Raw genomic sequence first — 26,289 nt, forward strand, 5'->3', positions numbered from 1 at the left:
GTGCAAAGTGAAAATTTTAATTTTTCCACTGATATGCCATTTCACCACACAATATGTTGTGCCCAGCTTGTGCCACTGGAGAATCTTACCTTATAAATTGTTAAACGGGTTCTTACATGTGTGCGTAAACTACTGTTTGGGCACACTTGTAGGGCTTAGAAGGGTAGGACCGCCATTTTGAGCGTGGATTTGGTTTGGTAGTAGTTTTGTTTGGAGTTTTACTGGTATTTCAGTTTTATAATGTGTGAGCATATTTAATCTGGGCTGTATTCATCGGGGTATAATAATGGGGTAAATAATACAATTATCCATAGATGTGTGGTACGCTGTGAAACAATCCGTTATGCGCAGGCCGGTGACGCACTAATAAACTGGGTCCTTTCTTATCCCCCCTTTATAACACTCTGCACCCTTTTGGGACTTTTGTAGTTTGGAAGATTTTGCTGGGAAGGCGTTGCCCTTGTATAATACGGGCACCCTCGCTTCCAGCAGATGTGCTTACTGGTGCTTCCTTTACTGGTTCCTACAGACTAAGGCCTTGATAACCACTTCTTGAAACTGAAGGAATGTTCCCCTCCATCAGGATGTTTTTTCATCACCGCATTACTAGTGCCATAACTTTTATTTTTGGGTTGATGGAGCTGTGTGAGGACAGAGGCACTGTTATAAAGATAGAAACATATGTTAGAAAGATATGTGAGCAGAATTTCTAATACATATATATTAAAAATATATATGATTTCCTATTCTACAAATAAATAAATGAAACAAATAAAAACTGGACAATCGTTTTAAGTAAAGTGAAGTTAAAATTTAGCTTCTGTGCTGAAATAAACACTGTTTATTGTCAATCCAAGAGATGTGCCTGAAGCCGACAGACTAGCTCCGTTGGAGCATATAGGATATGCCATTAACAGTAATGTACAGTAATGACACTGACAAAAGTTGAAAATGCCTTTCTGCCACTAGATGTATTCTGGGACTGTCATGATGCATCAGTATTTTAATTTTACACTGCACTCGGGGGTCTAAACACAAAGAAATCAATTTCCATCTGAACAGTTTTTTCTGTTAAATAATGACTCTAGGCCATTTCCTATTATCTCTCATAGTATAGAGGTTTGTATATATTTCCTTTAGAAAATAACAAAACTGATAAAAATTATTACTTTAAGACTTTTTAAAATATGCTAGGGTCAAAAAGAAGCACAAGTATGTACATACAAGCATGAGAACATACAGGTTTTCCTTTAAATGGTACATGTGATGCTGTGGCTTCTATTGCATCAGTTACATAGTTAGTGGGTTAAAAAAAAGACCTTAGTCCATCAAGTTCAACCTTTTATACTTACAAACCCCAGTTAATCTAGATAGGCAACCAGTCGATCAAGATCTATTGGTGAATCTCTGTCAGGTCATGAGTAGATCACTGATGTCTTAGCTCAACAATGGGAGCACACTTCAGCTCACAAGTTCTGGACTAAAGCAGTGTAATTATTATTACCATATTCCATTATGCAAACTAATTAGTTCTTCTGTGAAAATTTTCTGTATATTTGCAGACTTAGAGGAACATGTATGTTTGTTAAAAATCAAAATTATCATGTGAAAATAGCCCCGCGATAAGTACAGTATATGGCCTAAACAGAGTCCCTTCTTTTCTATGTGAAAAAATACATTTATATCACGGTAGATCTTAATAAACCTTCTGTATTATTATAGTAGATCCCTCCCTACCCAAGGTTACCTACCCCTGATATAGAGGAAGTAAAAAAAAAAAACACCCCAAAATGGCAAAGGCGGAATTTGCCATAAAGTGGAAAAAATTCCTTTGCTAAAATTCAGAGATCCCTGAATCAACATTCTACCTTAACCCCTTATAACATTCTACATACACTTCTCACGCACCATGACATAACTGTACGACATGGATTGCCTTACACTGAGGCACCATGACATAGTTACATCATAGTGATTGAGTGGGCCGAGATGTTGTGGCCATGCGATCAACAGCAGGAGCCAAACTGTGATTGACACCCAGGCTCTTGATGTAATAGCTAGGAACAGAGGAACTGTTTAATTCCTTTGATCAGTGACCGCGGCACCTAAAGAGGTTAATAGAGGAGGGTGCTTCCTCTGTCAGCCCATCGGCGCCCTGCAACACGGGGCACTGATTAGGAACCTTGGCAGTCAGGGGCCTAATAGTCTGCAGCTCTGCCATAAGCATCTGCCTATTAGGCCATGCATGATCTTATATAGTAGGTTGGCTGTCAGGCAATAATGCTTTGGAATACTATGTAATCCAAAGTATTATGGAAGTGATCGCTGCTTCAAGTCCCCTGGGGGAGAGAAAAAAAAGTTATATGAAGTTGAATAAAGTTTAGTAAAAATAAGAACATTAAAATCCAAAACATTTTTCTATCCTTTTTTTTAATAACTTGTTATTTCTACCACATAGAAAAACAGCAAAAAAGGAAAAAAAATAATAATACTATGATGAAATTGCTGTTTTTTTGGTTTTTCTTTGCATCCCCCCTAAAAATATAAAAAAATTAATCATAAATTAAAAGTAGCCTAAAATAATACCAATGGAAACAATAACCTCTCTTGCAAAAACAAGCCCTCATACGGCTAAATAAATAAAAAAAAGTTATGGCTCTTGGAATGGGGCAACACAAATTGAGTTTCCCCAGGGCTGGAGTCCCCGAACAGAGCGGCTATAATGGATGTCTATACAGGATGTCTAGCAACATATATAAACAGTTTTGTCACTGGAGCTTCCCAACGTATACATTTAAAGAGGTTTTCCCATCAGAGATATTTATGACATATCCATAGGATATGTCACAAAAGTCAGATAGATGCGGGTCCCACCTCTGGGACCCGCACCTATCTCTGGAACGGGGCCTCCTAAACCCCGTTATACTGCTCTGTGTTTTGGCTGAATCGTGTGATTTCCGACCATTAATTATGGAAACAGCGTAGCTCGCTGAGCTACACTTTTTCCATAAGTCCCATAGAAGTGAATGGTAGTTACAGAAACAGCATAGCTCGCATGCTACGCTGCTTCTGTAACTGCCATTCACTACTATGGAAGTTACGTAATTCATGGTCGGAAATCACACGATTCAGCCAAAACACAGAGCAGTATAACGGGGTTTAAGGGGCCCCGTTCTAGGGATAGGTGCGGGTCCCAGAGCTGGCATCCTTCACCCATAGGCTCCTATTTTAAAAAAAAGTATACCTGCAGCATACTTTTTTGGCGGCATCCTTCAGGATGGAATAGCATATTCTACTAAACTATTGAATCCATAAAAAAAGGTATACCGATGTATACTAGCCTGACAGAAGACAAAAGGACACTATTTTGGCATTTATCAGGCTAATGAAGCCTTATAGATACGTTTAGTGTGTACGTCAGGAGCTTTCCCAACGTACATGATAAAAATAGTTCATAAAAGTGATGTGCAGAGGGCCTGAACTACTGCATGGTGCTGTAATGAAGCCACTTGTAAATACATTTGGTGCAATTAGACAGACTTCTTTTCCTTATGACTGATATATATATATATATATATATACATACATATGTGGAGCATATTAATAAATTTAGCATATTTTACAAAGACTTTTTTTAAATCCACTCTCCTATTGTCGATACTTTTTAAAACTGTTGTTACATTTTCAATACATAATAAATTTGTTGCATGACAGTACTGCGTATAGATAGCCCTGTTATCAGCTTTGAGGTTTTATGAACCATACACATAACTAATAATAGGAATTCTACAGTAAAATACTTGTCATGTGTGTTTATTTGTGAAGTGTCCGATAACAACATTGATACATGAAGAACTAGTAAATCTACTTATAGAAAAAAAGACCCTCCCTTCCAAACAGCATATACAATCGTTGTCATGACTGACGCAGGCTATAAAGAAAATGATTACCTTGCAGATATTGGATGCCTTTAACAAGCTGTGGAAATGGAAATCAACATTAGTTATGAAAAAAAATAATTTGACATTCTGATGTGACGCAGCTGACGCCAAGGGTGTGTTTGTCGGTAGTTATTGTTTCGTGTCCATTCATAGTCTGAGGCAATATTTTGGGAGTGCCTAACTACACTATTATCGTTTGGGTACAGGATTATCTACAGTAAGTTCCCTGGAGCATAGTTTTTATTTAGCATATTGCTTCAAGGAATGTGCCATGACCACATAACTGACACAACAAGCATGAGCTGCTTTTAACTAAACAAACAGGTAAGGAGTATTTTTTAAAAAGACAGACACCATATCCAAAAACATGTTTAGCTCATAAATGAGTTGAAGAGGTTGCCTGTTTTAGAAAACCCTTTTTAAATACTCTAATTGGAAATTCTGAGTTATCAGAGGGGTGGTACCCTGTTCAAGACCCTCATTTATTTGAGTATAGATCATCAGCCCATTGATTTAAATTAGCATGGTGTAATTCTTCATTTTCCCTGAGGGGGTGCTACTGCAAAATTGAACACTTGCTGCTGGGTTCCCATAGCTGATAGCAAAGGTGCTAGCAGTGGGACTCCCTGTGAGCAGCACCTCTAACAAAAAAGTTGTTCAAAACAATCAATCTGTAACGTCCAGTGGGGTTCTGGATCCACTGGTCTACTCCACCGTAAGGCTATGTTCACACGGGGTATTTTGCCGAGTTTTTTGACGCGGAAACCGCGTCGCAAAACTCGGCAGAAACGGCCCGAGAACGCCTCCCATTGATTTCAATGGGAGGCGTCGGCGTCTTTTTCCCGCGAGCAGTAAAACTGCCTCGCGGGAAAAAGAAGCGACATGCCCTATCTTCGGGCGCTTCCGCCTCCGACCTCCCATTGACTTCAATGGGAGGCAGGAGAAAGCGTATTTCTCGCTGTTTTATGCCCGTGGCGCTCAATGGCCGCGGGCGAAAAACGGTGCGATAATTGCCGCGAAAATCGGCGTGCAGGGAGAGGAATATCTGCCTCAAAGTTCCAAACGGAATTTTGAGGCAGATATTCCTCCCCCAAAATACTCCGTGTGAACATAGCCTAACGGAGTAGCTTCTTGCCAGACAGGTGTTAAACAGTCACAGGTAGATGGTACCTTGGTGGCAGCTGGATACAGTCAGATTGCAGGCAGCAGATACAAGCTGGTGCCGGATTACTGGAAGCAGGCTGGTGCCGGATTACTGGAAGCAGTTACAGGATACTGACTGGTAACTGACACAGGATACGGAACATTCCCACCTCTGAGACCCGCACCTACCCCTAGGACGGGGCCCCTAAACCCCGTTCTACATCTTTCGGTTCCAGCTGATTTCCGACCATGAAGGAGAAAACAGCATAGTTCGCTGAGCTACGTTGTTTCCGATAGGCCCCACGCACACGACCATAAATTCGGGCGTAGTTACGGCCCCATTCAGTTCTATTGGCCACAGACACCTTTCCGTATCGCTACTGATGGGTGTCCGTGCCGTAGAACTGTGTCGGGAATTATGGAGCATGTCCGTTTTTCCGTGTTTGACGGGCCGTGCTCCCATACTTTGTATGTGAGCATGGCCCAAAAATGCGAGCAGCCACCGGCCGTGCCGTGATTACAGGCACGGCTGTGTGCATGGGGCCTAAGTCCCATAGAACTGAATGGTAGTTCTGGAAACAGCGGAGCTCGCATGCTACGCTGCTTCCGTAACTGCCATTCACTACTATGGGAGTTACGGAAACAGCGTAGCTCAGTGAGTTACGCCATTTCCGTAACTCCCGACCATGTAGTCAGGAAGTGACCGGGAGTCAGCGTAAGCACAAAACGCTAGAACGGGGTTTAGGGGGCCCCGTTCTAGAGATAGATGCGGGTCTCAGAGGTGGGACCCGCATCGATCTGACATTTATGACATATCTTGTGGATATGTCATAACTGTCCCTCGTGGGAGAACCCCTTTAAAATCACTAATAAGTGAAGTGAATAACATTGATTATCTGGTTACAAAGGTACCTGTCAAAAGGTGGGATATATTGGGCAGCAAGTGAACAGTCAGCTCTTGAAGTTGATGTGCTGGAAGCAGGATAAATTTAAGAATCTGAACAACTTTTAGAATTGTGATGGGTAGACTGGGTCAGAGCATCTCCTAAACTGAAGGCCATGTGGGGTGTACCCAATACGCACTGTTAATAAATTCCAAAAGTGGTCCAAGGAAGGACAACCGGTGACAGGGTCATGGGAGACCAAGGTTTATTGATGTGTGCAGGGAGCAAAGACTACAGAAGATGCAACAGAAGAGCAACTGTAGCAGAAATTGCTGAAAAAGTTAATGCTGGCTATGATCGAAAGGCGTCAGAACACACAGTCACATTTTGTTGCATTTGGGGCTGAGTAGCCGCAAACATTTAGAGTGCCCCATGCTGACCCATGTCCCCGGCTGAAAGTTTGTGAAAATCAGTACTGGACATTGAGCAGTGGATGAAAGTGGCCTGGTCTGAAGAATCACCTGATCTTTTAAATCATGTGGACAGCCGGGTGTGTGAGTGTCGCTTACCTGGGGGAAGAGATGGGATCAAGATGCACTATGGGAAGAAGACAAACCAGCACGATGTTCTGCCAATTTTCTGCTGGGAAATTGTGGGTGCTAGCATTCATATGGATGTTTACTTTGACCCGTACCAATTACCTAATCATTGTTGCAGACCAAATGCAACACTTCATGGCAACAGTATTTCCTTTTCAGCAGGATAATGCCCCCTGCTACATTGTAAAAACTGTTGTAAAGAAATGGTTGGAGGAACATGACAAGGAGTTCAAGGTGTTGACTTGGCCTCCAAATTCCCCAGATCACAATCCAATTGAGCATCTGTGAGATGTGCTGTAAAAAACAAAGTCGGATCAACGGAGGCCCCATCTTGCAACTTACAGGATTTAAACACTTCGACAAGTGAAACCTATTTTGGCGGCATGAGGGGGATGGTTGTAATATTATGGCTGAACAGTGTGTGTGTGTGTGTGTGTGTGTGTGTGTGTGTGTGTATATATATATATATATACACACACACACACACACACACACACACACACACACACACACACACACACACACATCTATCATATAATCATATACAATAGAATCACATATAAGTGGCAATCAAACTGGCAAGGCTCTCTGACCCCTTAAATGGCAGCCTCACGCACCTCATAAGTGCCAGAAGCCACTATAGAAGCAACTTTTGCACCCACATGTACCAGCCACTCCCTCACGTTCTGCTGGTGGTCTCCTCCCATGCGCAGGAATCATGTCAGCCTAATAGCACATACACAGCAGTAATATCAGTCCCTCCCCCTACTGGCAAAGGAAAGAACTCAATTAAGAATGATATAAGTGGTACACACGTCCAGAGTCTAATCGGCCTGGCAGCTGTGGCACTTTTACGCCTATCAGGACATTCTTGTGTTCCAGGATGGATGGGCAGCTCATGACCTGTGTGTGAGAACTCGATTATAGAATTTAATGGGGAGTGGGGGCAGATGATGATTCTGGGCCTGGTAAGCATTCATTTCCTCTGTATTGGTGCTGCAGGGAAACCCAAATGTTACACAGTTGCTCATTCAAATCAATGGGTTGTCTGTGTAATGCAGGACAGGACAGGTCATCCTCAGTGAGAGATGCTCTTTGTAGCCGCTCTCCACTCTATTCATTTAGAAACTAGGTTTACTAAACTGGAGAACCTCAATTTCAGGTTACAGGTGAAAATATGAATTCACTGTATTTCAAAGATACATTCAATTGTGCTCCCACAACATAACAATTTTAAAGGATTCACTGGTGTGATATGAGTAAAATATAACATTTATTTATAACTCTCTAAAAACAGGGGTACAATCACCACTGTGAAAAAGCCCCACCGTGTGTATAAAAACGTATTAAATAATAAACTCTGAGTTCTAATTCAATTGTGAACCTACTATAGCTCAGTGTTCAACAAGAATATCAATACGGAATCAGCATTTGAAAAATGGGCATAACAATAGTCTTGACCCTAATTCACACTAGAGTCCGTGATAACCGCACCGGAAGCTCCTAGTGTTGAGGTATACAAACAATGCTAGTGTTCCCAATACAAAAAAATTCCTATTCACAACCGACCCAACGCGTTTCAATACTCATCATCAGGGGTCTGTAGCTTGGTCACTCTGGCCAGGGATGCCAGCGATATTTAGTTCAGCAGCAGGTATTCTGCTGTACTCCACGGAAGCATGCTCGCATAGATGTCAGCGGCATGCTTCATTCTGGGACTCTGAGTTATTTAAAGCATCTGACTCCTCCACCTGTCCTCGGCACCGCCAATCGAAACAGCCAAACACACTCACCAATCGAATTCGTGACACCTGTCCATGTGACTCCCGGCCATCAGCTGACAGCCAGGAACCAACATCGACCGCATCAAAAGCCGAACGCGCAGGTGCAGTAGAGGCCACAATCGAGTCGCCCATGCTGCCGGGAAATCACCACTGCAAAGAAGGAGTATATCGATATTTGAGAGTTTGGGTAAGTGTTGCGGATCAGCTCAAAACCCGCAGCTGGACTGCCATTGATAAAACAACTACACTGATAATAGAAAAAAGTTTGGGAGGATTCCTCCAGCTCACCTTATCGCATCAGTAGACTTGCGCACGGGTCCTCGTGTCGGCACACGTATGGAATGGAAGAAAGACAAAGAAAATGGATCCAGCGCTGAGTCCTCTGAAGTCTTTAAAAGGAAACTATTTCCAAGTTTTATTAAAGAATTGTCAAAAAATTAAAAACATTGGCATGATAGGAAAATGTTCTCAAAAGGAATGAGGATTTATGGCAGTGTAAGCGGTGCCTACGCGTTTCTGACGCTTGCAGCGTCCTTAGTCATGGCTTTTATAAAATCGCTTAGTCAGTCTGAGACTTTATAGCCAGTCTATTTTTAGCAATGGTTAATTGCGGGTCAAAGTAGGGAACTCCCTGGTATACCTTGGAACGCAAATCACTTCCTGGTAGGAAGGAATAGAATAAAGCTAACCGAAGAAATATAGTGTGCTTAACTTGCGGGGTTTTTCCTAAGGGATTTTATTAAAAAACAAACTGACTGAGAATATGTTAGGTGTAAGAATAAAGGGTAAAAATGGTTAAAAGATTTTAATCTGAATTGAAGGAGACATTCGGAAGACTGAAGAATATTATTTAAATTAATTATTAAGAAAAACGTAAATGGAAATAATTAATATATACGAAATCTGTGTGATGTGATTCATTATATCACAAGGAGTTAATATTAAATAAATTTGGCTGGGCATATTATTGTATGTAGAGAAATTCGTTATATTCTGTAATTATATGGGCTGTCTCTTTGGCCGGAGGAATACAATGTTCCGTTTTGACTCAAACTAGCTGGTGTACTTGAAACGCAAATCTATGATTTTATTTGGGTAGTTCTAAATTGTCAAGATGTTTTTGTCATTAGTCCTGAAAAAATTGGACGTTAAAACTAAATGATGTATTTATTACCGATATGAGTAAATATTTTGGGAATGAAAAAATGGATTATCATCAGAAATGTTAACATTTTGTATACATAAATGGAGTCTCAGAATTGATATTATCTGTAGATTGTTAAGTGTGTGGTGAAACCACTCCGTCATAGATTCATTTATTATGTTAAATTAATGGGGGGGAGGAAGGCTATCAGATACCTCAAATCATTATCACGCTTCACAAAGAGAAGCTGGAGTGACATCACGTGCATGTATCCGGCATCAGGCCAACCAGAAATATGTCTTAGTCCCCTGAATCAACAGGTCCATAACCATATCCCTCGGAGAAAAACCCAGGGACGGCTCTCGATGGCCAATCTCGCAAGGTGAATATAAATTATTTTTATAATGTATTGAGCGAAGAAAGATATACTGTGCTGATTATTTATTGTAATAATATCGACCATCTCTTAGTCCGGAGGAATACAAGACTCCGCTATGACTAAAACTAATTTGTTGAGATATCTTTGTCAGTAGTCCTAAAAGAATTGGGCATTTAAACTAAGTGATGTATGTATTTGCGGTGTAAATGGATATCTTGGAAATGAGAACGTGTATTGTCACCCGTAATATTAAAATCTTGTATACATAAAAGGAGTCTCGTATTGATATTATCTGTAGATTGTTAAATATGTCGATGTTAATTTGTCCGTGGTGAGACCACTACGTAGTAAGTCCATTTATTTTGTTGTATTAATGTGGGAGAAGGCTATCAAATATCTCCGATCTTTGTCACTCTATACGGGGAGAAGCTAAAGTGACAGCACGCGTGTGAAACACACATCTAGGTCAACTGGAAATATGTCCTCGTCCCCTGAATCAACAGGTCCATAACGGTGTCCCTCCGGGAAGAACCCGGGGACAGCTTACGGGGACTAATCTCGCAATGTAAATATGAATATTTTTTTGTGTTGGACGAAGGGAAAAATACTATACTAGTTATTAATAGTGTGTGAAGGAAGCTTGACATTAGGGAATATTTATGCTATATTGAAGATGTGAACTAGGGGTTTAAATATGAAATTTGAAATTTTTATTGGGGTTCCCGTTAGTTACTCCTTATTTAATTATTGATTAGTGAATAATTATTCCGTCAGTATATATTTGTAGCAAAAATTTGCAACGACTAATATCTTTTGTTTTAGAAGAGAAAGTTGTTAACTTGCTATAATTTGGATCAAAGAATGAGTGTTTTCGAATTGGTCAATAATGAAACATCAGATCTCTCCTTAGATTAAGACCATTGGGTGTTCGCGTTTGTAGCCTATATATCCAGAAAGCCTCTCTAGTATGTGTCTTGTATTTAATGTCCCCTCCTCTTCTAGGTGTGTGAATTTTCTCAATACCATAACATATAAAGTTGTTAATTGATCTGTTATGATGTTCCACAAAATGCTTCGCTGCATTCGATATATTTAATATGTTTGGGTTGCGGATATAGCCTAAGTGTTCGAGTATTCTAATTTTAAGTTTTCGATTGGTGCATCCAATGTATTTGAGATTGCATTGTGTGCATTCTACAATGTAGATGACTGACTCTGAATTACAATTTATATAATTTTTGATGGTGAAATTACTCCCTTAGGGAAACCTCTATCCTTCAATCTGGTTGTAAGTTCCTTTGCCTGTCTCTCGAAGTCGTCCATGGAGCTGCAATTCCGGCGTACTCTCATGAACTGACCCTTGGGAATACCGCGTTTAAGGGGATAAGGATGACAACTGTTCCATTGCAGGAAACTATTGGTTGCTGTTTCCTTACGATGTACTTGAGTACGAATTGTACCCTCTGATGTTTTTATAATTTTAAGGTCTAAGAAAGTCAGTTCCTGATTGTTGATTTCACATGTGAACCTTAGCCCTAGATCGTTCTGGTTAAGGGCAGCCACAAAACTATTGAATTCTTCCACTGTTGAATTCCAGAACAGCAGCACGTCATCAATATATCTGATCCAGATCCCTATTGACGAAGTCCACTTGGAAAAACTCTCCCCAAAAACAATTGTCTCCTCCCACCAGCCAAGAAATAAATTTGCATAGGTGGGAGCAGTTGGACTTCCCATTGCAGTACCACATTGCTGGTGAAAAATCCTGTCTTCAAAGATAAATACATTTTTCTCCAGCACAAAATGTAATAACTGCAAAACTAGCTGGTTATGAGCCACAAATTGAGTACCTCTAGATCTCAAGAAGTACTCTACCGCTTCACAGCCAAGTTTGTGTGGAATGGAGGAATACAATGCCTCTACATCCAGGCTAGCCAGAAAAGTACTGCGTTCCAAAGTGATACCTTCAATTTGTTTCAAAACATCCATGGTATCACGTACATATGATGTTAAACCCAGTACAAACAGACGCAGCACCTGATCAATATAAGTGCTTACATTTTGAGTTAGATTGTTTATGCCTGAAACAATGGGTCTGCCATGTAAGGGGGGGGGGGGTACCCTTTGTGGATTTTGGGCAGACTATAAAAACATGCCATGATGGGAAATTGTGGAAATAGGAAATTAAATTCACTAGCACTGATCAAGGACCTGCTTTTTGCATCACCCAGAATGCCCAAAAGCTCCTTTTTGAACAGTGCTGTGGGATTATCCTTTAAGATGGTATAACAGTCAGGATTGAGCAAAATGTCCTCACACATTTTTTTGTAGTCTTCCCTGCTCATAACCACGATGTTCACACCCTTATCGGATGCTTTCAGAACAATATTTTGTTTTTTCTCCAATGTGGTTAGGGCTAGCCGTTCAGACCTAGACAAATTGTTGTCAATACCCCTCATATCCTGACTCAATAGTTTAATCTCCTCTCCCAGCATGTCAACAAATAAGTCTACATTAGTGAAATCTCCTATTGGTGGCAGCTTCCTACTCTTAGTCCTTAAATTAGTAAACGGGCCTTGTCCAGGGGCTCTACTTGACTCCTCCAATAGCCCCTCCAAGGCCTCAAGGCCTTCCAGGTCGTATATCTCTAAACCCATCTCCATACATTTTTTTCTATTATGATGTTTAAAAAATTTAATCCATTTGAGTTTACGAGCAAACAAATTTTATGTCCTTTATCCAGGTGAATGAATCAAACCTCACTGTGGGGACAAATGAAAGCCCCTTCTCTAATAACATAGTCTCGGATGCGCTAAGATTATACTCAGATAAATTGATGATTTGTAACTTATCTGTATCTGTATCTATTCCCTTCACTAATTCTTTTGTCCCCTTAGCATGTAGCGGGAAATGGGGGGATTGTTGGCTAAAAAATTATTGCCACTATTGGAAGAGGCTCTGGCCCTACCTCTACTCCTGCCTCTAGCACCGCCCCTAAATCTCTGTCTACCACCACCCGTCCCAAAGAAAGGACCCACTCTTTCAGAGTCTGTTGTCTCACTCTCAGATGTAGATGGGTCAGAGTCTCTTGGTCCGCTATTAGGTTGTTGGTGTTGTTGTTGCTGTTCGTTGACAAAATCGTAAGCTTTTTATCACGGACTCTAGTGTGAATTAGGGTCAAGACTATTGTTATGCCCATTTTTAAAATGCTGATTCCGTATTGATATTCTTGTTGAACACTGAGCTATAGTAGGTTCACAATTGAATTAGAACTCAGAGTTTATTATTTAATACGTTTTTATACACACGGTGCGGCTTTTTCACAGTGGTGATTGTACCCCTGTTTTTAGAGAGTTATAAATAAATGTTATATTTTACTCATACAGGTGAAAATACAATTAAATATGAGATATCCATGGAACATCGCTACAATATAAATGTAATATCTTAAGCAACTAAACAAGTATGATGCGAACACTGTGGCAGATGTGCACACTCGTACCTACTTTGATTTTTGAGAACGTTTATTAATGCAGTTTTAATTCATAGGTACAAGAAGACACAAGAAACCTTAAGCCAAGCTGGGATGAAAGCTTCTGCTGCAATAACAAATGTGGGAAGTGCCATCGGCAAGAAGCTAGGAGATATGAGGTACTTACATCAACACAGCATATATAATATGTATGTATATATATATATATATATATATATATATATATATATATATATATATATATATATATTATACTTTTATAAAAAAAAAAAGGTCACCTTAGAAGTTATAGTAACGAAGGGACATCTAAAATAATGTGTGCGTGTGGAACATCTAAAAAGAACACAAAACATACAAAATGCAGAAAAGAAACAAAAAGAAATACACAGCATTTCCTCTATTATTTTCCTACTTTCCTTTGTTGCTGCTTTGTATCATATTGCAATTAAATACTAATGCCGGATTCACACAGGCGTTGCGCATCTCGGACGTGAAAAATGTCCCCCATAGACATCCCCCATAGACTAGAGTCTATGGAGGGAAGCGTGAAAAAATAGGACATGTCCTATTTTCTCACGGACCCTTCACACAGTCCGGTGAAATAACGGCCGTGTGAACGGCCACATTAAATTATATAGGTCCATGTGACGGCCGTTGTTTCAACGGCCGACACACAGACGTTTAACACGTTCGTGTGAATAAGACCTTAGACATACAATGCATTTGCAAAGTCTTCAGACCCTTCAAATTTTTTCACATTTTGTTATGTTGAAATCTTGTGCTAAAATAAAAAATCAAGTTTTGCTATCATCCTGCACTCAATACCCCATAATGACAATGTGAAAACAGAATGTTAGTAATCTTTGCTAACTGTTATTGAAATGGAAAAACTAAAATATTGCATTGACATAAGTATTCAGACCTTTTACTCCGTACTTAGTTAAAGCACCTTTGGCAGAAATAACAGCCTCCAGTCTTCTTGGCTATGATGCCACAAGGTTTGCACACCTGGATTTTGGAATTTTCTGCCATTCTTCTCTGCAGATCCTCTCAAGCTCTGTCAGGTTGGATGGGGACCATCGGTTGACAGCCATTTCCAGGTCTCTCCAGGGATGTTCGATAGGGTTCAAGTCAGGGCTCTGGCTGGGCCACTCAAGGACATTCACAGAATTGCCCGTAAGCCACTCCTGATTTGTCTTGGCTGTGTGCTTAGGGTCATCGTCCTACTGGAAGGGGAACCTTTGGCCCAGTCAGAGGTCCAGAGCACTCTGGATCAGGTTTTCCTTAAGAATGTACTTTGCTCCATTCATCTTTCCCTCAACCCTGAGCAGTCTCCCTGTCCCAGCAATTGAAAACCACCCCCACAGCATGATGGTGCCACCACCATGCTTCACTGTAGGGATGGTATTGTGCAGGTGATGAGCAGTGCCTGGTTTCATACATACATGACGCTTAGGGAGGATTTACACGAGCGTGTGCGTTTTGCACGCGCAAAAAACAAGGCGTTTTGCGCGCGCAAATGGTACTTGACAACTCCGTGTGTCATGATTATATGGTGCGCCATCATTATGACACTCTGTTTGTATTTTGTAAACAGAAAAGCACGTGGTGCTTTTCTGTTTACATTCATAGTTTGACTGCTGTTGCGCGAATCACGCACGTCCCACGGAGGTGCCTCCGTGTGGCATGCGTGATTTTCACACACCCATTGACTTCAATGGGTGCATGATTCGCGAAAAACGCCGAAATAGAGGACCTGTCGTGAGTTTTACACAGCGGACTCACGCTGCGCAAAAATCACTGACAGTCTGCACTGCCCCATAGACTAGCATAGGTCCATGCGACGCGCGTGAAAAGCACGTGCGTTACACGGACGTATTACACGTTCGTGTATATCCGCCCTTAGGGTATGTACACACGCAAACTCAAAAACGTTTGAAAATACAGAGCTGTTTTCAAGGGAATCCAGCTCCTGATTTTCAGACGTTTTTTAAGCCACCCACAATTTTCACAGCGTTTTTAGAGCTGTTTTCTATAGAGTCAATGAAAAACAGCTCCAAAAACGTCCTAAGAAGTGTCCTGCACTTCTTTTTCGCGGCCGTTTTTACACGGCCGTTTTTCAAACAGGCCACGTAAAAAACGGCCCCTCAACAGAATGCCGTTTGTCTCATTGAAATCAATGGGCAGATGTTTGGAGGCGTTCTGTTTCCAATTTTCCGGCCGTTTACGGCCCAAAAAACGGCAGAAAATAGGCCGTGTGACCATACCCATAGGGTACGTGCAAACACTTACTAAAAAGACGCCTGAAAATACGGAGCTGTTTTCAAGGGAAAACAGCTCCTGATTTTCAGCCGTTTTTTTAGCAACTCGCATTTTTTTGAAAAGTGGCCGAATTGAGGCAAAAAAGTTCAATCTTGGTTTCACCAGACCACAGAATCTTGTTTATCACAGTCTGAGAGTCCTTATTTTGTAAACTACAGATGAGCTTTCATGTGTCTTTTACAGAGGAGAGACTTGTTTTTGGCCACTAGTCAAAATTGGTGGAGTGCTGCAGTGATGGTTGCCCTTCTGGAAGTTTCTCCCATCTGCACACAGGATCTTTGAAGCTCAGCCAGAGCTCCACCTCTCTTAGGCTTCGTTCACATCTGAGTCAAGTTTTCGCTCAGGCGTTTCATCTGAGCTTTCCATCAGGGGAACCCATGAATGGAACTCTGACGGAAACAAACGAAAACCATGGGTTTCCGTTTGCATCGCCATTGATTTCAATGGTGACAGATCCGATGCAAATGTTCTCAGTTTATCTCCGTTGTGCAAGGGTTCCGTCGTTTTGACGGAAGCAACACCATAGTAGACTACGGTATTGCTTTCGCCAAAACAACAGAACCCTTGCACAACAGAGAAAAACAGAAACAATTTGCATCTAATCTGTCACCATTGAAATCAATGGCGATGCATTGTTTCAGACAGGGTTCCGTTCATAGGTTCCCCTGATGGAAAGCTCAGACGGAACGCCTGAACAGATCCCTGACGCAGATGTGAACGAAGCCTTATCAAGACTCTTCTCGCCCGATTACTTAGTTTGGTGAGGCGGCCAGCTCAAGGAAGAGTCCTGGCTGTTCCAATTAAATGAATTTAGCACAGGTGGACTCCAATCAAGGTGTAGAAACATTTTAAAGATGATCTAAAGAAATGAGAGGCCCCCCAGAGCTAAATATGAAGTGTCATAACAAAGGGGCTGAATACTTATGCCCATGCAACATTTTTTTACGTTTTTCATTTTTAATAAATTCCTAAAATTCTCAATATTCACTATGTCATTATAGTGTATTGAGTGCAAAATGGGAGAAAACTCAAATTTGTATTTCTTTTAGCGCAAGGCCTCAATGTAAATAAAAAAAGTGAAAGGGACTTTCCGAATGCACTGTATATAAATAATTCTTGTGTATGTGTCACAGGACATTAGCCATTTTCCCCTCCTCCTCACCGTCCTGTGTCTGGGTATAATACAACTGGCTGCAGTAGGATCCTCCCCCTCTGCCCTGTCTGAAGTGGTAGAAATAACAAAGCCCCACCCCTTTGCTAAACCCTGCCAGGTTGGCCATTGAAATACAACAGATCAGCAGGAAATTAACCCCCGAATTTTCTGCAGGATTTCTACAAAACAGTTTTCAGGATTTTCTACTTGTACCAGAAAAAGACTGACAAAAGTAAATTGGAGTTAAATTTCCCCTATACTGTGGATAGGTTATAGGTGATAAGTGTCTGATCACTGGAGGTCCCACAAATCACAAGGATAGGGGTCCTGCGCCCCCCTGTTCTTGTGATCATTGAGGGTTCCAGCAGTGGGGCACCTGAAATTAGACACTTATTACCTATACTGTGGATAGGTGATTAGTGTTAACCCCTTTACACTGGCACCTTCTATACTAATTAGGACTTTATAGCGTTATCGCCATTCTTACTTCCTATAAAAGTCTTATGGTGGTTTTACATGGGTAGATATTTGCCCATGTTCACCACCTATAACCAGCAAGATCGTTCGTCCCCATGCATTTGCATCATGTCTGCAGCATATCTGCCTGTTCTCTGCTATTCTTTTAGCCGCATAAAAGAGGCGATCGTACATCAGCTAATTTTTGCCCTGTTTGCAACCAATATTTGATTGCTCAATTGCATTTAAAATAATAAATGAAGCAATTTGCAAAGAATTTTTATTAAAGATATTCTACCGTTTGGTGTATACAGCTCCTATGCAGAACTACATGTCTTCATGGTTATGACTACAAACAAACCCTGTGCCGTCTAATCCTTCACCCATACGGTTTTCTATCTGCCCCCTATTTAGATAGACACGACAAAATTTTCAGACTACACATGGTTTGTTTGTAATCTGTAACTATACAGACACACAGGTTGGTTTAGGAGCTGTAGCCACAAAACAGTAGGATATTATAATACATATTTTTAGACACATTATCTTAGGCCAGGACGACACACGCAGTTTTGGGCATTGTTTTTGTTCTAGCCAAAGCCAGTAGTGGATAAATAGTAGCGCTACCATAAAATCACATTATGGACATAGCGGTTTGGTGCTGATGCCCTTATGGGTATTTCTGATCTGTTTTTTATGGACGTTATTGGAGCTGTTTTTCAATGGAGTCAATGAAAAACGGCTCCAAAAACGGCCCAGGAAGTGACATTCGCTTCTTTGATGCGGGTGTCTTTTTACGCGCCGTCTTTTGACAGCGACGCGTAAAAATACAGCTCGTGGGAACAGAACATCGTAAAACCCATTGAAAGCAATGGGCAGATGTTTGTAGGTGTAATGGAGCAGTTTTTTCAGGCGTAATTAGAGTAGTAAAATGCCCGAATTACGTCTGAAAATAGGCCGTGTGAACATACCCTAACTGTTCCTATGTAGGTACGAACATACTTTTATAGGTTTAAGTTCATTCAAAATTAGGCATCCAAATTTATTTTATCAAAATCCATACATCCTGTAATGACGGGGAAGGGAGACAGACAGGTGAGCCCTAATCTACCCGCCACTCAGTCCCTGCCTACTTGCAACGGCCCATCCTAGGCGACGGCGAACAACTGGGCGACGGTCCCTACGCTCAATGAGTGCATGACAGACAAACAGACAAGGGTACACAGAAGCTAAGGGAAATGGGGCAGTTGCCCACGGCAACACCGTGAGCAACAAGAGTAGTGAACGAGCCGAGTCAATCCAGGAGTGTACGAGGTACCAAACGCAGAGCAGGAGAGTAGTCAGTAAAGCCAGGGTCAATATGAAGCAGGGACAAATAGTTCAAGCAGCAGCAGCAGAGCCAGGAAACAGGAGAATCACAGGCAAAGGAGGAGCAGGAAATGCAGGTATAAATAGGCCGAGGGCGGGAGCTAGCACCGTCTGGCCAGGCTGTGATAGGCTCTCCCACTCCTAAGCCTGCCAGCCTGAGTGGTAGAAGATGGAGTCACTCTCTCAGACTTAGGAGCAGGTGCAGTCAAATTACCCACGGACGTCGACACAGAAGCTGTGTCTGGCAGATCCTTTACACATCCCGAATCAATCATTTATCTGTGGAAGGAATTCCAATGGCAATTATGTTAATATGAATTCATTATTCCTGACGTTTATTGGGTTATAATTAAAAAAATTTGTAGAACTACATTTTTGCCCAATCCATATCTTCTTATTCTGGCACCAAATACAATTAAAATGACGAATGACTGTCTGTTCCCACTAATCAATGTACATAATATTTAAATGTTTAATTGTGAAAAAAAATCAATGTCATACTTTCCTAGTAAGTTTAATTTTTTCAAATATTTAAATACATTTAAAAAACAAGAAATTCACTTGAAAAAAAAAGTAAATTGCCTGAAGAATCCAGAGTTTTACGTGCTAAAGAATTGTATGCTCAAAGAAAAGTGGATTTTCATGGGGTTATTGCTCATAACTTTTATAACACTTAATGCTTTTCTTTCCTATGCTGCAGATCACACTCTATTAGGTAAGAAGTTACAATAAGAATGTCTCCTACCAAATCTGTAAAAAGTGTAATATTTTAGGGTAGGAACACACTAGGCGGAAACACTGTGGATTTTCCGCAATGGATTTCATTGTGAACAATCTGCAGCGTATTACAGTAGCAGCAGTGGGGGTCAGATTTGAACAAATCTCATCCACACACAGTGGAAAAAATCTGACCACAAAAAAGATCATAAATTGACCTGCCTTGCTTTTGTTTTTAAGCCGCAGCATGCCAATTTGTGCTGCAGAATCGCTACTCTTCTGTTGCCGGGTTTCCCCATTGAATTCAATGGGAGGTAAAAAACGCAAGAAAGAGCTATTTGTTGCGACTCTTTTGGCGAAAATGCTGCGATTCCGCAGCAAAAATGGCAAGTGAGGGAAAATATATTTTTTATTTGAAATTAATAAAAAGCTTCATACTTACCCATGCAACTGCTGCAGCCAATCAAAGCCTGCAGCGGTCACATAGACTACAGGGGTCATCCCAGGAGGCCGGGCTACGCTCAGAAGAGAGGGACGCCATGAATACGGCCAGGTAAGTATAAACTTTTATTTTTTATTTTTTTATTCCTGCAGTATTTCCACGGTGGCCATGCCCCCTGAAAAACTGCACCACAATTTGGTGCGGCTTTTCGGACGGAATTACCTATGGCTACCAGGGCGGATACGCTGTGTACTTTCACGCATCGTATCCGCCTAGTGTGTTTCTACTCTTAATGCTGTAGTGGACCTGTCAATACTCCACTCTCCCTCCCTCAAAAGGATGTACAGAAGTATAGATACATGAAAATCTTAGTTGTAGGCCTCATGCTTACAAGAAACCTAATTTGCCACCTCTTGTTTCTAAACTCTGTTCACAGAGCATGTATGGGCTATATCAGAATGATACATTTGTTAAGCAACAAAAACGATGCAAAAATAAAATGTGTAATTTTTTTTTATAATGTTTGATTTGTTTTCCATTGCTTATTTCGCACCAACAAATTCTGCATCACTGCACAGAGATTGCCATCACTTATACCAGTCCCTGTATCAAATAGGGCTCACAATGTAATTTCCCTATGACATATACACATAGAGCAAATTTTATAGAAAGACAATTAAAGAGAACCTTTCACCTCCCCAAACATGTGCAGCTGAGTGCAGCATGTATTGGGAGGGCTGCACAAATTTTTTTTTCTACCTCCCTCCGTTATTTAGATATCGGTGCAGTTATATTCGGCGCCCGATATTTAAATAACCCCCTGAACAGTCAACGGGGCGTGTACTGGCAAGGGGGCGTGTTACTATGGCTGTGACACTGTCCAATCAGATATGGACAGTGTTATAGCAAGAGCGAGGAGAGAGCACGCTCTCTCTCTTGAGCTTTCAACATCAGTCTTCTGCCGAACTTGCAAGGGGGCGTGTCACTGCTATGGACGGTGTAAGGCCTCATGCACACTTCAGTTTTTTTCTTCAGGGTGCTATCCGTTTTTGTCACCGATAGCACCCTGAACCCATTCATTGCAATGGCCCCATGCACACTTCCGTTATTTAAACGGATCCGTTGTTCCGTTCCGTGCAAAGTAGAGCATGTCCTACTTTGCTCAGTGATTCAGTGACCGTGTGGCCCATAGAAGTCAATGGGTCAGTGAAAAAAACGGATGGCACACTGAAGGCTTCCGTGTGCTGTCCGTTTTTGACTGATCCGTTGCCATAGCAACGGCTGGGTGGGACAAAGTTCACAGACTCACAGTCTACAGTAGCCAGTCAGTTCTGAAGATGGATGTGGAAAGAATGATAGCATTGGTGCAGGATCACCCAGAACTGTGGGATACGCGCACAGAATGCTACCACGACCGTTATAAAAAGGACGCCGCGTGGGAGGAGCTTGCCAAGGAGCTTTTGACACGCAGATGGCAGAAGGGAACTAGTGCCCAGCGTCACAAAATAAGTAAGTAAATGCACACATTGCACTGCTTGTTTTCTGAGCATGCTTTTCTTTTGTTCCATTGTATGTCATTCTCAGTAGGTAAACTTTACACACCCACAGTAATGTTATTTTCGCATTGACCTGCTGTCTTATAACATGTGCTTTGCAATCCCAAAATTCTGACCGGTATAGACTTTGCGCAGTTTCAAGTGTGTCAGAGGGTAGCGTAGACCTTGCACAGTTGTATTCTGTATTGTTTATAGTAGAGATGAGCGAACTTATGAAAAGTTCGGTTCGGCTAGTTCGCCGAATTTCACTAAAAAGTTCGATTCGGACCGAACTAGTTCTGACCGAACCTGTAATTTCCGTGCGCCGAGCATGGTACTGTCCAGGGTGCTGATAGAGTTAATGGGCTGCACTAACTCTTTCAGCAACCTTGACAGTACCATGCTCGGCGCGCGGAAAATAAAATTTTAATGTAATAAAAAAAATATATAAATACGTTCAAACTTACATTCCTCCTGTCCGGCCTCCAGCGATGACGTTTCATCCATGTCGCCGCTCGCTGCAGCCAATCACAGGCTGTAGTGGCGGTCACGCTCGTCACGTGACCGCCTCTGCAGCCAATCACAGGCTGCCGCGGCCTCTGCAGCCAATCACAGGCTGCCGCGGCCTCTGCAGCCAATCACAGGCTGCCGCAGCCTCTGCAGCCAATCACAGGCTGCCGCAGCCTCTGCAGCCAATCACAGGCTGCCGCAGCCTCTGCAGCCAATCACACGCTCCTCTCCTGAAATACTCTGTGCTGCCTTAAACTCTGTGGACAGGTCAGGATCCTGTTTCTTTTAAATACTGCACAGTAGCGCAGCCTTATATCGTGGATCGAGCGGGTTCCCCAGCAGCATTTAAAAGAAACAGGATCCTGACCTGTCCACAGAGTTTAAGGCAGCACAGAGTATTTCAGGAGATGAGCACGGCCGGGCACGGCCGGCCACGGGCAGCCGCTCGTTTTTCCGAGCCGTGCTCCCATTATAAAGTATAGGAGCACGGCCCGTAAAATAAAAAAATAGAACATGTTCTAGCTTTTTAACGGCTCGGGCACCTTCCCGTGAGAAAACGGGAAGGTGCCCGTGGCTAACAGAAGTCTATGGGCCCGCTATTTCGGGTCGTAATTACGACCCGTAAACCCAAAGTAAGCCAAGCAGAGTCCTCTCAAACTGTTCTCTATGCTCTGAAAGCTAAGAAAACAGCACCAAAAACTTCTTGTAACCTTTCTATGGGTGTTTCCTGGGACATGTGACAGGTTCAAGTGAAGTTCACATCCGTTTTTTAAACGGAAACACGGAACGGAAACGGAGTGCACACGGAAACAAAAAAGGACACACGGATCCATCAAAAACGGCCGCTAAAACGGTGATGGAAGTGTGCATGAGGCCTAAGAGCTGTGGAGAGGAGAGCGCACATGCGCGCTGTCATCTCTTGCGAGATCAGTCTTGTACATTGTCTGCCGAACTGGCAAGAGGGCGTGTGTCTGCTACGGGGAGTGCAAGTGCTCCCCAGTTCTTACACTGTGCGTAGCAGTGACACGCCCCCTTGCTAGTTCGGCAGACAAAGTACAAGACTGTCTCTCACAAGAGCTGAATAGATGAGCGCGCATGCACCCTCTCCTCTCCACAGCTCTTACACTGTCTGTAGCAGTGACACGCCCCCTTGCCAGTTTGGCAGAAGACTGATCTTGAAAGCTGAAGAGTGAGAGAGCGCGCGCGCGCACACACACACACACACACACACACACACACACACACACACACACACACACACACACACACACACACACACACACACACACACACACACACACACACACACACACACACACACACACACACACACACACACACACACACACACACACACACACTCTCTCCTCGCTCTTGCTGTAACACTGTCCATATCTGATTGGATAGTGTCACAGCCATAGTAACACGCTCCCTTGCCAGTACACGCCCCGTTGACAGTTTAGGGAGTTATTTAAATATCGGGCACCAAATATAACGGCGCCGATATCTAAACAACGGAGGGAGGTAGAAAAAAAATGTCAAGTGCCCCAGGGTTTGTGCAGCCCTGCCCATTACCTGCTGCAGATGTATGGGGAGGTGAAAGGTTCTCTTTAACCTGTCACTGAAAGTCAATGGCAGACATATACAGCTGTATTGACATACAGTTGCATGTGTTGCATAGCCAAATGACGACCCCCACTGTCTTCTAATGGAGTCGTCAGGGTTCCCTTAAGGTTTTCATTATTTTGACAGCAAAACCCCTGGCAGAGGCTTATAATGCAGAAACTGGTGTAATTTATAGTGGATTTCCCTTTCAGGCGCCCGGAGAGCCAGAGATTCGTCTGAATTTAATAAAAGGCAAGCACCTCTTAATAAATTAGGTGCATCTGACTCAAGTGATCTGTATATTATGAAATGCCAGTCTTAATAAATATTCCCCTATGTCACCAATTGTGTGTACAGTTAAACTTTTGACATAGTTTTGATAGTTGAGGTCCGAGCACCGAGACGCCCATCGATCGACGGCAGAAGAGCTCGAGTGAGCAAAAACTGTTGGAGACATTTGATGGAGGTTTTTCTTTTGCGTTTACAGCATCTATCAGATGTTCCATTATATTTTTGTAGCAATATAATTTTGTTTAGCTATCAGAAGACTTGTCCAACCATTTACTGTGCACCTATATAAATTGTCATTTATCTGCATGCTGCATGTTTCAAGAAAATGGCAAAAGTGTGAAATTTATGAGTGCGTTCTGTTTTTTTTCTATCCACAATGCCCTCACATGGCAGCTATTCAATCCGTCACTCTATAAGTATGCCAGCTATGAGGTAATTACATCATTCCAGCTTTATTGTATTAACATCTGTATTCCACTTGTGCTGAAGTCAAACCTAAGAATAAAATATATTCCTGGCTTCTGAATCTGTCTGCTCACTGATTTGGAAAGTGAGAAGCTAAAAGAAAACACAACTAGATTATAGAAGTGGTGAATATATGATTGTGTCTGTAAATAAGAACAGACTGCATTGTTCAATACGCCAGTGTTTTCAACTTAATTTGGCTCTGTTGCGCAGGTACATTCTCAGCCCGCAACTCACCGACACACAATCTTCTAAAAACAGCTTAAAGAGACTCTGTCACCAGATTTTGTAACCCCTATCTCCTATTGCAGCAGATCGGCGCTGCAATGTAGATAAGAGTAACGTTTTTTTTTTTTTAAAAACGAGCATTTTTGGCCAAGTTATGGCCATTTTTATATTTATGTAAATGAGGCTTTCTAAAGTACAACTGGGCGTGTTTACAGTTAAAGTACAACTGGGCGTGTATTATGTGCGTACAACTGGGCGTGTATTATGTGCGTACAACTGGGCGTGTATTATGTGTGTTACATCTGGGCGTTTTTACTTATTTTACTAGCTGGGCGTTCTGACGAGAAGTATCATCCACTTCTCTTCAGAACGCCCAGCTTCTGGCAGTGCACAGACACAGCGTGTTCTCGAGAGATCACGCTGTGACGTCACTCACTTCCTGCCCCAGGTCCTGCATCGTGTCGGCCACATCGGCACCAGAGGCTACAGTTGATTCTGCAGCAGTATCAGCGTTTGCAAGTAAGTAGCTACATCGACTTACCTGAAAACGCCGATGCTGCTTCAGAATCAACTGTAGCCTCTGGTGCCGATGTGTCCTCGCTCGTCCGACACGATGCAGGACCTGGGGCAGGAAGTGAGTGACGTCACAGCGTGATCTCTCGAGAACACGCTGTGTCTGTGCACTGCCAGAAGCTGGGCGTTGTGAAGAGAAGTGGATGATACTTCTCGTCAGAACGCCCAGCTAGTAAAAGAAGTAAACACGCCCAGATGTAACACACATAATACACGCCCAGTTGTACTTTAGAAAGCCTCATTTACATAAATATAAAAATGGTCATAACTTGGCCAAAAATGCTCGTTTGTTTTTTTTAAAAACGTTACTCTTATCTACATTGCAGCGCCGATCTGCTGCAATAGGAGATAGGGGTTGCAAAATCTGGTGACAGAGCCTCTTTAACTCAGACAATAGGACGCAATAAACAACCCTTTGCAAACAATTACTATGCAACACTGCTTCAGTGATCAAACAAAAATACATGTTAATAATACCATTCACCTCCACAGTATTAGACAACATAATTGTAATCTGTATGTTTCATTTCCTGTGGAAACAAGATCATTAAGCAATGAAAGAAAAGCCATGCAAAAGCCAAGTTGGTGTAACCATACATGATGTCAGTGCCCACACTATACCTTGTGAACATTCGGGCCTGGGCATCGCTGACTAGAATGACCATTTGAGATTAGACATACAGCTTGCGCTGCATTTTCTTGCCATTACAAACATATATGACATATGCAGCACATCCAAATGGAATAAAAAAAAAAACATTATGAATACCCTCTACCATAGTCCTCTAATCATTTTGTTTCATAGATTTAGCACTATATACATATCGGTAATTTATATACCAGAGTCCATTCAATCTCATTGTTGATGATGTGAATTGCAAATGGTGTTGGACAGTGGTTCCTTTTGCCCACCAGAGGAAATGATTCCATGGGTCCAACCTTCATCTATACAGAACATGTGCAAAGCAACTTTGAATTGAATCATAATCTTTGTTGCTGTAAATACACATGCAGATCATATAAAAAAATAACCAATCTTGACCTTATTTGTGAATTAACTCATACAAAGTAGTAAGTGATTGTTTTCAGTCAGCTCCAAATGTGGGTCCCATTGTTGTGTCAGCACCAGGACCCACCGGTGGATCTGCTAGTACTCTAGAGGGCCAAATGGTATTCACACTTAATATTAGTAGTCTTAATTTGAAAGATAACATCTACTGTACACTATAAATCTACCATAAAACCTCCAGCATAGAA

General features: G+C 41.9%; 1 protein-coding gene across 2 annotated transcripts in view; it reads left to right on the top strand.

Moving 5' to 3' along the window:
* Window positions 1-26,289, top strand: part of LOC142759779 (tumor protein D53 homolog) — a 123,605-nt gene that overhangs the window by 86,358 nt on the left and 10,958 nt on the right. Inside the window, exons 4-6 of one of the 2 annotated variants that reach the window (XM_075862318.1) lie at window positions 13,424-13,525; window positions 19,367-19,381; window positions 24,160-24,198. In XM_075862318.1, the coding sequence (XP_075718433.1) occupies window positions 13,424-13,525; window positions 19,367-19,381; window positions 24,160-24,198 (156 nt within the window). The remainder of the gene's footprint in view (window positions 1-13,423; window positions 13,526-19,366; window positions 19,382-24,159; window positions 24,199-26,289) is intronic. The other variant, XM_075862319.1, reaches the window with a different exon arrangement.

The sequence above is a fragment of the Rhinoderma darwinii genome, chromosome 4 (assembly GCF_050947455.1).
Source record: "Rhinoderma darwinii isolate aRhiDar2 chromosome 4, aRhiDar2.hap1, whole genome shotgun sequence".
In the NCBI taxonomy this organism is placed as follows: domain Eukaryota; kingdom Metazoa; phylum Chordata; class Amphibia; order Anura; family Rhinodermatidae; genus Rhinoderma; species Rhinoderma darwinii.